The following is a 13,306-nucleotide window of genomic DNA, read 5'->3' on the forward strand; positions in this document are numbered from 1 at the left end:
AGTCACGCAGTTAACGTAAGCGCAGCAACAATCAACCAGAGTAACCAAGTAACTAGTTTCCTTCAAATAGTTCCTGTATCGCTTCAGAGTGGTAGTAACAGGTTGACTACGTACGCTTTCCTCGATAGTGGGACAACAGTATCATTCATCGATCAAAGTGTCAAGGACCAACTACAAGCCAAAGGCACGGACGTTACCTTGAACCTAGCTGGCATACATGGGACGCAAGATTTGAGGACAAAGAAGCTTCCTATTGCAATAAAGGGACTACATTCAAAGGTGCATTCAATTGAAGCGTTTGCACACCCATCAATCTCGTTGGGAAACACAACATATCACTACAAGGAACTGAAGAACAAGTTCAGACACCTGAATGTTCTCACTAACAGAACATTCAACCTGATGGAAGTAGGCATCATACTTGGACAAGATGCCTACGAAATTCAACGTCCATTGGACTATAAGATTGGAACACAAAGTGAGTCTTTCGCCGTCTTAACAGAATTAGGATGGGTAGTCAGTGGTCCCATGACAGGCAAGAAAAGTCAAAATGTTTGTCATTTTGCCTTCACAGAAGATGTGAAAGTGGCAGAAAATATCCAATCATGGTGGGACATAGAAACGTATGCTTCCAAAAAAAAGTTTTAAGTCAATCAAAGAAAGAGCAGCAAGCTCAGAAGTTTTCAGAGAGCACAACAAAGTTTACGGTCGAGCGGTACGTAGTGGGCATGCTCTGGAGTGAACCAGAACCCAATCTTCCAAACAACTACGGCTCGGCCCTTGGTCAGCTCTACTCACTGGAACGAAGATTCCAACGAGACCCAAATTTAAAAAAAATTGTATCAACATTCAATTGATACAGATGTTGAAAAGGGATTTGTGAAGAGCCTTGGCAAATCGGAAGTCGAAGGCACTTTCAGAAAGGAATTGTATTTGCCACACCATCCAGTACTAAACCCCAACAAACCGGGTAAAGTTCGCCGTGTTTGCAACGCTGCAGCAAAATACAAGGATGTATGCCTAAATGACAAGTTGTTAGCCGGACCCGATCTGCTACACGGGTTGATCTGAACAATGTTTAGATTTTGAGAAGGACCAATTGTTTTAACCGCAGATATTGAATCAATGTTTCTGCAAGTGCAAGTTGCTGAACGGGATAAAAGCTGCTTGAGATTCCTGTGGTGACCAACAGTGAACGAACATTTGCAAATTTACGTAAACGTCATGATTGCGGAGCAAAGAGTTCACCATCATGTGCCAACTACGCTTTGAAGCGAGTAGCGATTGATAACGAGGACGAGTTCCCTATTGCAGCAAAAGCAATCCAAAACAACTTCTACATGGACGATTTCATCAAGTCAGTCGAAACACCTGAAGAAGCAATCAAGGTTTTCAAAGAACTGCAACCTCTTCTCTCAAAACATGGATTTGAACTGAAGAAGTGGATCACCAACAGCGACGTGGTAACCAACGCAATCCCAGAGGACTTAAGATCAATCAGCAAAACAAAGCAGGTTGAAGTAGAACCCAGCCAGGAAGGGTCATCGGTGCTTGGGCTTCAGTGGACGATTACCGATGATAGTCTACAGGTTTGTAGAGGTACAAGCAAAGAAGTTGAGACCCCAATCACCCAAAGGAATATCTTATCTCTAGTTTCTGCAGTGTTTGATCCTCTTGGACTGTTTGCACCATTCAGTGTCCATATGAGACGACTCCTGAAGAGCATCTGGACCAAAAATGGACAACATTGGGACAACTCAGTAGAACTTAACGAAGAAGAAGAGTTTCTGAAGTGGAAAGCGCAGCTTCCAGAAGTAGCAGAAACCAGCATTGATAGAAGATACTTCAGCACAGCCAAGGACAAATGGGAACTTCATGTGTTTGCCGACGCATCTGATGACACAGAGTGCGCTGTGGCATAACTACGTTCAAAGCCCAAAGAATACTCAGCAGACTTAGCATTTGTAATCGGAAAATGCCGAGTCGCACCGATGCGACATCTTTCCATACCAAGCATGGAACTACAAGCAGCAGTGATGGCGGTGAGACTTAAAGAACAGATAGTGAAGGAACACGAATCGAAGATTCACAGTTGTACCTTTTGGACAGACTCCACTACTCTTCTACAATGGATTCATAGCTCCCACCGTAAGCAACAAGTGTTTGTTGCAAACAGAGTGGCTGAGATTTTGGATACATCTAATGTTTCACAGTGGAATCATGTGTGTGGTATTAACAATCCAGCTGACATCGGGACACAAGCGATCAATGTTGACGAACTTAGGTGAAGCGAATGGCTCACTGGGCCGACCTGGTTGAAGCAACGATAGAACGAATGGCCTGAACAGTTGAATTTAACATTTGCTTCAGAAGAACAAAACGACGAAATGGTTTTCTCAGCGAAGGTTGAAGAGAAGAAGCTGATTGTTCAGTGGGAACAATTCAGCAATCTCAATCGACTTGTAAATACAATGGCATACTTACAGCGCGAATTTAGAAAACACAAACCGGCAACAAAAACACTAAGTGTTGAAGAAAGAGAGGGTGCACAAGCAGGCATCTTCAGACTACTGCAGCAAGAACAGTTTGCTGAAGAGATGAAATCTCTCAAGGCTGAAAAGGAAATTCCAAAAAACAGCAAAATCCTCCAGTTTTCACCATTCATAGACCAGCAAGGACTTATTCGTGCCCAAGGCAGAATAAGTAAAGTCTTTTGAGCTTCGAAACGAAGCACCCAATACTGTCAAATTGGAAGCACCATGTAATTGAATTACTCTTGCAAAATGAACATAAGGATAGTCATCACGAAAGTACTGAACATGTCAGAAACATAGTTCAGCAGAAATTCTGGATCCTAGGCATACGAAATGCTTTGAGATCGATCAAAAACAAATGCTTTAGATGTCGAAAGGGAAGAGCCCAAACAAAGGCACCAGTAATGGCAGATCTACCTGAAGAAAGATTAGTCGCATCAACAGTGTTCTCGAATGTGGGCGTAGACTATTTCGGACCATTCATAGTAAAGATTGGTCAAAGAAAAGAAAAGCGTTGGTGCTGTCTATTCACATGCCTTACTGTACGAGCGGTACATATAGAGGTTGTACCAAAACTAGACACTGATTGTTGTCTGAACGCAATTATGCGATTCATTGCTCGAAGAGGCAAACTGGTCAAAATGATAGGCGATAACGGGACAAACTTCGTTGGAGCTGAAAAAGAACTGGCAGAGTATATAGCAGCATGGAACAAGAGGCAAAATGAAGAACATCTGATTCAACAAGGAATCAGATGGAAGTTCAACCCACCTGCAGCACCACACTTTGGAGGAGTGTGGGAAAGACTGGTTAGGAGTTGTAAGAAGGCAATGTATGCCGTGCTGGGCAATCGATCAGTCACGGAAGATGTTCTGTCAACCACGATGTGTCTTGTTGAACAGACGTTGAATGCTAGACCGCTGACACAGGTCAGTTCTGATGCTACCAATTTAGAAGCTATTACTCCAAACCATTTCCTACTTGGCAACAAGAACCTTTGTTTACCGTATCTATCAGGTTCATACCAATTTGTTGATCATAGAAAGCTCTTCCGACAAACGCAAGCTTACGCAGACCTCATCTGGGACAGATTCCGTAAAGAGTACTTGCCAACGTTGAACAGTCGTAAGAAATGGCAGACCACAAAGGACAGAAGTCTTCAGCAGGGTGATCTTGTGTGGCTAGTGGAAGACAGTGACAAACGTGGATATTACAATCTGGGTCGAATAACCGAAACCTTTGAAGGGTTCGACGGAGTGAATCGATCAGCGAAAATCCGAACAAAGGATGGATACTACAAGAAGCCCGTAGTGAAGCTCGCTCCAGTAATACCAAGTGACGATGATGTTTTCACGAAGGAACACAGGGCCGGCTATGTTGGAGCTGAGCTTAAGGAATAACAAAATTGTGTAGGAGGGAAAATAGAAACAAAACACTTTCTGTTGTCCGAGTCATTTAATAGTTATAGTTCTAGTTCTAGTTACAGTTTGTCACGTGAGAAAAAAGAGAAAAGGAGAAAATAACAAAAGCAACACACAGAACTCAACGTAGCAGCCGCAGAAAACGACTTAAAGTATAACTCAGCAAAATATTGCAAAAACAAATTGTCTTGAGCAGTAAATAACGTGTTACTGTGTCTTGAACTAGAAATATTCCTGAGCAGTAAATTGTTACTGTGTCTTGTATTCAAAATATTATTCTTGAGCAGTAAACTCTGTTACTGTGTCTTGCATCAACGAATTATTGGAGCTGAAATTCAACTGTTACAACCCCAACTTCTGGTATTCTCAACTTGTGAGTACAAACAGCAAAAGCCAACTAAGGTTTAAATTTAAATATTTTTGCACAAACAGGTCTTAGACATATATCTTTGTCTTCGATTTGTTTTTTCTATCGGATTGAACTGGTATACATAAAAAGATCCCGTATTGTGTGATCTGTAGCAATCCAGTTCAAATTGATAGTTGAAAAAACTACGATTAGCCAATAGTTACAAAACTGAATAATTAATGCAACGGTAAGTATAGCAGAGCGGATATACAGTTACAAAAGCTAACTGCATCAACGAAGTATCCGGACAGATTTTGTAACCACTCAGAACGAACTGGGCGGTGTAAAACTTTCTTTGTGAAACACAAGGAGAGCAGCCGTTACACTAGGGGTTATTCGATTTTACATAATTGAGATTTTAAAAAAATATTCCTATTTATTGTGTTGGGTAGATGAGTCATTTGACGTGGGGTGTGGTACTGGAGGGTGTGACAAGAGTGTGGGTCTGTGGTGGTACCCTCCCCACGTGGAGTCCAAGCACAACCAGACTGTAATGATGGATTGTCCAGTCAACTGCTGCTCTGGCATAGAGATACATTCGTTCCAACAAGTATTATATATTTCCAGAATAACTTATGATCTTTTCCGTTTGTGCCCCCCCCCAGTACGCTATGCCCCCCCCCCCCAGTACGTTATGCCCCCCCCCCCCCTCAGTTACAGATCACGTGCCAATAAATAGTAAATCATTATGTAAAAAAGTGGCACGTGCGTCGGCGGGGGGGGGGGGGTGCAAATAATATGCGCCGACTAAGCTGGGGGGTGGGGGGGGGGGGGGGTGGGGGGCATAAACGGGAAAGATCCGCTATAAATTAAAGAACCTCTTATAGCTCTTAAATTTATTCTTTCGTTTGCCTCGAAGTTTTCAGGTTTTATCTCTTTACGCGAGTCTCTGGTATAGCTCAAAGAACCTAAGAATTACGATGATTGCGATGAATGGGGAATGCGGTGAAAAAAGTAACCTGTAACTAGAAATTCTGATTTATTCACTACAAATTTTTTCAAAATTTCACCGCTTTCACTGTTAGAAGATGTGGTGCTTTGCGGTTAGAAGTATTTATTTTCACTCCCATTCACAGGGTAGCGAACGTTTTTTTTTAAAAAAAAAGTTGAGCTTCTAATCGAAACTAATAAACTATGTCAAGCCAAAAAGAATGGACGATCGTTCGGACCCTAGTGTTACTGTACTGTTCCATGAAGTTACCATGGTAACACAAGGGCGCAGTACTGAATCACAGCGACCTTGAGGTTCCTCGGTCTTGGAGTATTTGCAGTACAAATCATAGCGATATCTTTTGAATATAGACTGAAAAATTAACGCTAATTGCTTTTATCATTTGAATATGGCAATTTTGTTTCGAATGTAGCATTTATTGCAAAGAGGTGAATTGTTTTGTCGGTTGAAATGCCACCTTTTTAGAGCTATGCTTGTACCGATCTCAGGACAATTTACCCAGTTCCATTTTACCCAATGCCATTATACGCAATGCCATTTTACCCAACCTGCCAATTTACCCAATGCCATTATACCCAACCTGCCTTTTTACCCAAACTGTCATTTTACCCAAGGCCAACTTTAAACTATTGTTAAAATTACCATAACGACTTTTCAGGTCTAGATCTCCTCACACAGGTCTGGTCTTTCCTGTAGAACATAAGAAATTTTCATAAGTAGAAACTGCGAGTAAGTTAGATAATTTAGGTCAACTAAGACAAGTTAATTAGGTGTTTGAAAAAAACGTTCTTTCTCAAAGGATTATTGTTTTGAAGGCGCCAGAAAGGGGAGTTGAGTGATATATATTAAACAAACAAATTGATGAACAAAAGCATATTGAGCTGTCGATATCGTTTACTTAGCAAAGTTGTATTTGTGCATCAGGCCGCAATCGAAATGAGCGATTTAAATTTAGAAGAAAACTAGAGAGCGAACATATCAAGTGAACTAGATACTTTGAACAGAATTGGAATTTCGATTTGATGTAAATAAAAGTACGATTTCGAATTTGCAAAAGAATGGGAACCCCCAAACCTGTTACCCCTCAACTCTTTAAGTTATATTCACCGTTGGACTCTGAAAAATTTTGGGCATGTCACACTAATGATTGTTCATATATAATAGGGTTGCTCTGCCGGTGACACTTTATCCGATCTGATTTATTAGCACCAGAAGTGGTGTTATTCGAAGGTTTCTAATATATTAGGTTAGACAGTTCAAAAGTTCGATAATTTAAGGATGAAATAATGGTCTAAACCAGTCGTACTAGCATGTACTTGTGCAGTAATGTATTGGGTGATCATGGGAATGGTTTAGAAAGTTGTGGAAGACATTTATTGGAATTTTTAATTAAAAAAAAACAATTTATCAGTTTTTGGAAATACTCTGGGTACAGAATTCGTCCGACCCCCCGGGATGTGAAAGGGGTTATTGGTGGATAACCAATCAATGATGGGAGGAACCTCCAATGGTTCTGTATTGCGGGTATAGTTTTCGGGCGAATCATATCATCCACCTTCCAGTTATTAACACCGGAAGTAGTGTGATTTGAAGGTTTTTAGGTATGTTACTGTGAAAAATGAGTAGTTGAGTAAGTAAACATGGAGTTAATCAGTTTTAATGTCATGCACGTATGAGTTAAAGTTTTTAATGATTTTGGGAAGGTTTTAGGATAGGATGTAAAATGGCGATTTTTAAAAATGTTGTTAATTATCACAGGAAGATAGTTAGCACTTAAATTGGAATAGTAAATTCTCTAAAAGTTGAAATCGGATGGACCTGAAAATGGGGGATAGACAAATTTGGTACGAGGAAACCGATTTTAATGTCAGATTAGACCCCAGTTCAATCCCCGCGGAACTACCGCTTGCCGATGCTGCGGGACGTAAAATTTGAATTGCTCGTGGAGTATTGGGCTTATGAATTCTGGAGGGTTAGCTTTTCAAGGGTTTCCGATTGGTGATTTTTTAAACCCCAGATTCTTACCGGAAGTCGGTGCTGTGGATAACCCGAGTGCCAAAAACCGGAAAATGGCCTTTTTGAGTGGCCGAATGACTTTGCAATGGTATTTATTTGATAACCTCAGACAGTTAGTGCCAAAATATACCCACCTCGATCACTTTTGCGAATTCGGAGTTTTTCGGGTTTCAGCACCCACGACTCGTTAAAAACATTAAAATTAAAAACGACTGGCAATGGCTGATCCGTTAGTCATTGCCAGGCAATTTGGTGGCACCCTATATTTACTAACAATTTTTATCCGAAGACGTTCTGAATACTACTTCCCGAGATATTGCGTTCTGAAATTTGGGGTCATCCGGGAGGTGGATAAAAAGTGTGCGCGGTCATTGCTCGTATTCTAGTGGGAATTAGGCCATGAAATTTTGTGAGCAGGTGCAACTGTGATAGGACTTTCCTTCACAATAAATAGTTTTTATCAACTTGACCACGAATCTTGGATGATTGACCCCTGATTGACACCTGGAGGTCAATTGGTGGGCTTTTAGGAATATCAGACCTTTCGGCGGTTTTTAACTGGGGAATTGCATGAGGTGTTGAGAAAGCTCAGAATGGCGATTGCTCTTAGCTTTGAGTTTGAGTTTAGTTATTTATTCATCACATGATTTTTGACAGGTTTTGACAGGGATTGATTGCAGCTAGTTAATTTGATAGCGAAAATAGAGGAATCAGAACTTTTCAGAGCAACGTTCAATGTTTACTGAGCAAAAATTGATGTCAAATGCATATACGAGATAAAGCGGAGTGGATTTGTTTACATAAGAGTCCAAAGGTCGTGTGCTTAAGATAAGGAGAAAGTACAACAATGGTTGGTAGCAGTTGAATGACAAAGCATAATTTGATACTGATTTGTTTGCATAGCAAAAAACCTTCCTACAGAATGTGACAGATTTCAAGTGTAAATCGCATTGTTTAATTAAGAGGTTAAGGTTTGTTTGCTTAAGATAAGAGCGTATTGGTTGAGTATAAATTGAAGTGACACGCAGAGAGATCAGAGAGGGCCGGAGAAAATTGTTGAGACACAGCAGAAGTTTGGACACAGGAGAGATTTTTGCACAAGCGAGAGAAAGCATTTGGTTTAGTGGGACTACTTACTACTATAGAAGCTGGCGTGAAAAGCAGAGTGGAGACTGAGAGTTTAGTGAGACTGAACTCGGGAGGTTTGTAATTGCAAGACCAGCTGGGATAATGTGAGCGTTTTTGGTTTAGTTCATTTTGGAAGTGAACCACTGATACTGGTATTATTATTATTTTTTACTGTTATAAATTGTCTTAAGTTTGCCCTTTCCATTGATGTGCAAGTAATTGTCTTACATTTGTTATCCATATAACTAGAATTGATATTACGAGCCCCATTGTGAATTAACTTATTTCAAGGCAATCTAATTTGCAACAGCATAAAATAGTGGAAGAGGGGAAATAGCAGAGTAACAAAGTAACGCTTGCTTCACCAATTCAAAACCTTTGGTTTATTTTATTTGATCGATCTTCTGGGCGACAGAGTCCCCTCACCGTTGAGCCTAGCAGAAATTGAGAAGACAACATTTCCCCAAATTGTGATTGCTTTTAGTTCTTCTTGGTAAAATATTTCTGAGCTCATGAATTTGCCCACTTTCTCCAGGTGTGGTCTCATGCAGTGAAGTGTGCAGGAGCAGTGAAGTATGTCTGTCCAATTTGTCTTCACGACTGTTTCTTCCTCAACTCACACCAGCTGTCCAAACACCTTAATGTCAGTATTCATAATTCCATCATATCATGTATTAGTGCATAACAACTCCGACAAAACGGCCAACATAATGAAATGATATAATTAGGCTTTAAAAGTTTATTTTTAAAAAAATAATTCACGAAAACTAGAAACTGAACCTTAGTTCTTTATGTTATTTGGTTTTTCAAAGGAAACATGTAGTACGTTTGATTTATAATATTACGACGTGTAACTTTAGCCTTGTGGTTATTCCAATTTACATGTTTGAGATTTGAAAAAAAATGGGGCTGGAAAAAATAATGACGAGCTGGTAATTAAAACGAAATCATAAATGATAAATAAACGCATTTTACCACCATTGCTATCTTGAAAGATTGTTTTGAAAGCAAAATTTATTTTCCTATTTGCATAAAATTATTTCCTCCTGCACAATGTTCACAATTGTTACTTCAGGACCAGCATAACATCAAGAAAGTGAACATTTGTGTGCTGTGTTCTGTGAAGAAGAGTCCGAAGATTCCGGCTAGCAGGCTGAGAGCATCAGTCCACACTGCCAAGTGTCTCATTTGTGCCAAAAAGTGCCAGACTGGACTGACTCCAAACTACCTCCTGGAAAATGCCATGGCTCACTTGCAGCAGTTCCATTCTCATGTCGGATATCTATGCATAAATTGCATGACTATCAGGTAAGCAATGATGGCTTAAAAATTTAAAAAAACACTCAATTCCGAGCCATATCAACGAGTATACAATTGATGTTAGTCCGGCAGTGTAACCCGGGTCGAGGTTTTTGGGTAAATTTTTGTAAGAAATGCGGTGAATGCGGTGAAATTTTGTAAGAAATGCGGTGATTGCGGTGAATGCAGTGAAAATAAATATTTCACCGCATTTCACCGCATTTCTTACGAAAATTCACCGCCAAACCTCGACCCGGGAATTATTTAAATTGATTTATTATTTGCATATCACAACAGAAAACTTAGGTTAATTCAAATTATGTCGCATATACCAAAATAAAAAATTAATTAAATTTATAATGTCATGGAAATATGGTCATGGTCATTTCCATGCTTATTATAATGTTTATAATAAGCATGGAAATAATTATTAGCTCGCACAGAGTGAGATTGGAGGCAAATTCGGTCTCTGTTGGATCGATTTTTGATAACTGGAATTGCATTTAAGCAGTTCTTGGTTCCAGCTTCATTCGCATATGCTACGTTGATAACCATTGGATGACTATCAATTAAAACGTCCCATGGGAAATATACAAGATAAGCAGGTGTCTATTTTTTAACGTGAAATATTTCATAAATTGGGTAGGCTTTTCTATTAAAAATGCTTATTACACAACAGTGGGATGTTGTGGTATACAATAAAGATACCACCATTGAACGTGAACAATTTTCGGATATTGGTTTAGTTGCGCTGGTTTAGTCTGAGTTTACTAAATATTTTTTAGAGTGAGGGCCCCAAAGTTATTTTTTTTAACATTATCAAAAGTGGAAATGAGTATCAAAAATGAAATTTAGTTTTTAGAAATTGGTTCTTGTAAGCACTAAAAATTCGGATCTATTATCTTTGCCCCCCCCCCCCCTCCCCCCCCCCCCCCCCCAGTTACGCCCCACCCAGTTAAAAATTATATTTTGTTATAAGGAACGTTACTACGTAGAAAAATAACACGTGCGCCTGGGGCGTAAAAATTATAAGCCCACTAAGCGGGGGGGGGGGGGGGCAGAATAGATCCAAAAATTTTTGCAAAGGATGGATCAGAGAGGAAAGGGAACCAAATCTTGAAAAACAGGTGTGAATAGATGTCAATTAAGTTCAAAATTAAATATTCTACTGATATTCGACGCCCGTGATTGGTATTTTCACGATGTCGTACAGGTCGTTTAGGCTACCCCAGTCAAAAGCTGACGGTTATCTTGTAAGATCTTGCAAGATTCTTGCAAGATAAACGTCCGGATCTTGCATCTTGCAAGATAAACGTTATTTGCCAGAATCTTGCAAGATCTTACAAGATAACCGTTGGAGTTCGTCTGGGGTCATTCATCAGTCTATCCTTCAAAAAGCAAAAGTATTTGTCGATTATAACCCAAACCGCGAACAAACTTTGGTCATCCTGGGCGAGATCAAACAGAACCTGTGTTAGACTGAATAGATCCCAGGCCAGAACGAGTATACGCTGAGCCAGACTAACAGAGCCTCGACCAAAAAAAACCCATAAGTCGGACTATGCAGACCCAGACCAGACCGAACAGACCCTGGGTTAGACCGAATAGACCCTGTGGGCCAGATCAAACAAACCCTGCGCTAGACCAAATAGACCCCGGTAAAGAACGATTAGACGCTGAGCATGACAGAACAGACCATATGGACAGGATGAGTGCCTAGATAGAGGAGGATCGATGTTGTATAAATGGCCGGACCAAAATGTCGGAATTGTCGGTATGAACCAGACTGAGCAGACCAAAATATGATTATGAGCCAGACCCAACCAACCAAAATTGGGCAATGGCATGGTTTAGACCAAAATTGTGTATGGGCCAGACATGACAGATTGGAAATCGGCCAGACCAAACAAAACAGGCATGAGCCAGACGGAAAAACGCAATCGAGATTTTGTTCAGACTTTGAGCTCGGTCGCAGCCGATTCCCATTCCATGACCTCTGTGTCCATCTGACCCATTCGTGTCTTGGATTGCGGAACTCATCCTCGGATATTTTATATGCTAGTGAATTAATAGATATATTTTTGCTTCTTAATAGATACTTATGAGTTTTAATGATTTTTTTGCGCGTATTACTGACTAGTTTTGTTGACACGACTGCAGTTTTAACGGATACAAAAACGTCTACTTTTTATTATTGATATGTTAACGAAAGCTTAGAAATGTGAATGAAAATTTAGAGACGTGAATGACGTAGATCACTATGAGAGGTGTCTTCTCTCGACCAATGAGGGGCTGAAGAGGGGCGCTTTCCCTGACGAATTCCTGAGGAACACCATCATGGATTGCTTCGCAACTCATAACTCAGAGTTGAGAGACGGAGAACACAAAATTGAGGTGAAACCCTAAGATTTAATACTCTGAGTTCATATTTGTTCACAAAAAAGATTTTATGCGTAAGTCTACCCATCTTACTTAGGTGTTGCTGCATTTTGTTAGACAAAATGAAGTCTTCATTAAATTCTCTCACTTCTGGACATTTCTCACGAGTAATTCATACGCTGTATATATGGATTTGAAATCAAATGCGTATCAAAACAAACAATTTAAAGCAAAAATTGCATAATTGGCGATAGATGTTTTAGGAAAACGTGAATTCTATACATGTTATCATTCAAGGGTGGGAGATATTCTGAAAACATAATAATTCTGCTGAAATGTTGTGCATAGAATTGAGCTGAAAAAAGCTGAAATCATTTAAGAAATGTCCTGAAAGCAGAATTTTCAAATTTTTTTTTGGCTATTTTAGTTCTTTCTAAGCACTTCTTATCATACTATTCTCCCCTGGCCACTGTTTCAATCTACGCTCTTCCATGTTTTCCCCAGCTCTTACACTATGGTACCAAAACGGCACGTACAGCATAATTTGTGCTTTGTTAGCGTTATTTTTGATCTGCGCTAAAACGTGAAGAAAGGCGTGATATTTTGAAGTTCTAAACATTCTTGTTTTCATTCTAGATTTCCCGTTTACACAGAAAAGATGATTGGGCTGCTTTGTTCTTTTAATATTTGCCACATTGTTCCAATTTTCAGGGACAAATACAAGAAGTTACTTAGCCTTAAATCAAAATCTACAGCATGCATGCATATAAAGCTAACAGGCTAACGGCATATCTAGCAAAGGAATTTTCGAGTTCTTTGAACAAATGAAACAGGACTTTTAAAAAATGATAGAAAAAAATTGAGTTTGGACAAACGATCACTTATGTTTTGGATACAATACAATCAGAGAAGTGAAAATTGTTTTTTTTAGATTTTAATACAAGCAGGCACTTCCGCATTGCTTGAAATTTTTGAAATTCCCGGAAGAACAATTACATTTTCAACACCTTACTTTTCTACAAGAAGATGCTCCTGCGCATGAAATAAAAATTATCATCAATTTTTTTTCGAAAAAGAGGAGAATGTACTTGAATTGTCACCGAGTGGTCCCGATCCAAATCCAATTGAAATTTTATGGGCAGTTTCGAATCAACAATTACAAAAATAG

At 39.6% G+C, this 13,306-nt stretch overlaps 1 protein-coding gene across 1 annotated transcript in view; it reads left to right on the forward strand.

The window, feature by feature from the left end:
- LOC142358061 (uncharacterized) overlaps positions 1–12,165 on the forward strand; it is a 28,515-nt gene extending 16,350 nt beyond the window's left edge. The window contains exons 6-9 of the mRNA XM_075409538.1: positions 4,757–4,914; positions 8,996–9,103; positions 9,536–9,768; positions 11,997–12,165. Coding sequence (XP_075265653.1) covers positions 4,757–4,914; positions 8,996–9,103; positions 9,536–9,768; positions 11,997–12,165 — 668 coding nt within the window. The remainder of the gene's footprint in view (positions 1–4,756; positions 4,915–8,995; positions 9,104–9,535; positions 9,769–11,996) is intronic.
- Positions 12,166–13,306: the final 1,141 nt, after the last annotated feature.

The sequence above is a fragment of the Convolutriloba macropyga genome, unplaced genomic scaffold, assembly GCF_964194025.1.
Source record: "Convolutriloba macropyga unplaced genomic scaffold, txConMacr16.3 SCAFFOLD_2117, whole genome shotgun sequence".
Taxonomy (NCBI): domain Eukaryota; kingdom Metazoa; phylum Xenacoelomorpha; order Acoela; family Convolutidae; genus Convolutriloba; species Convolutriloba macropyga.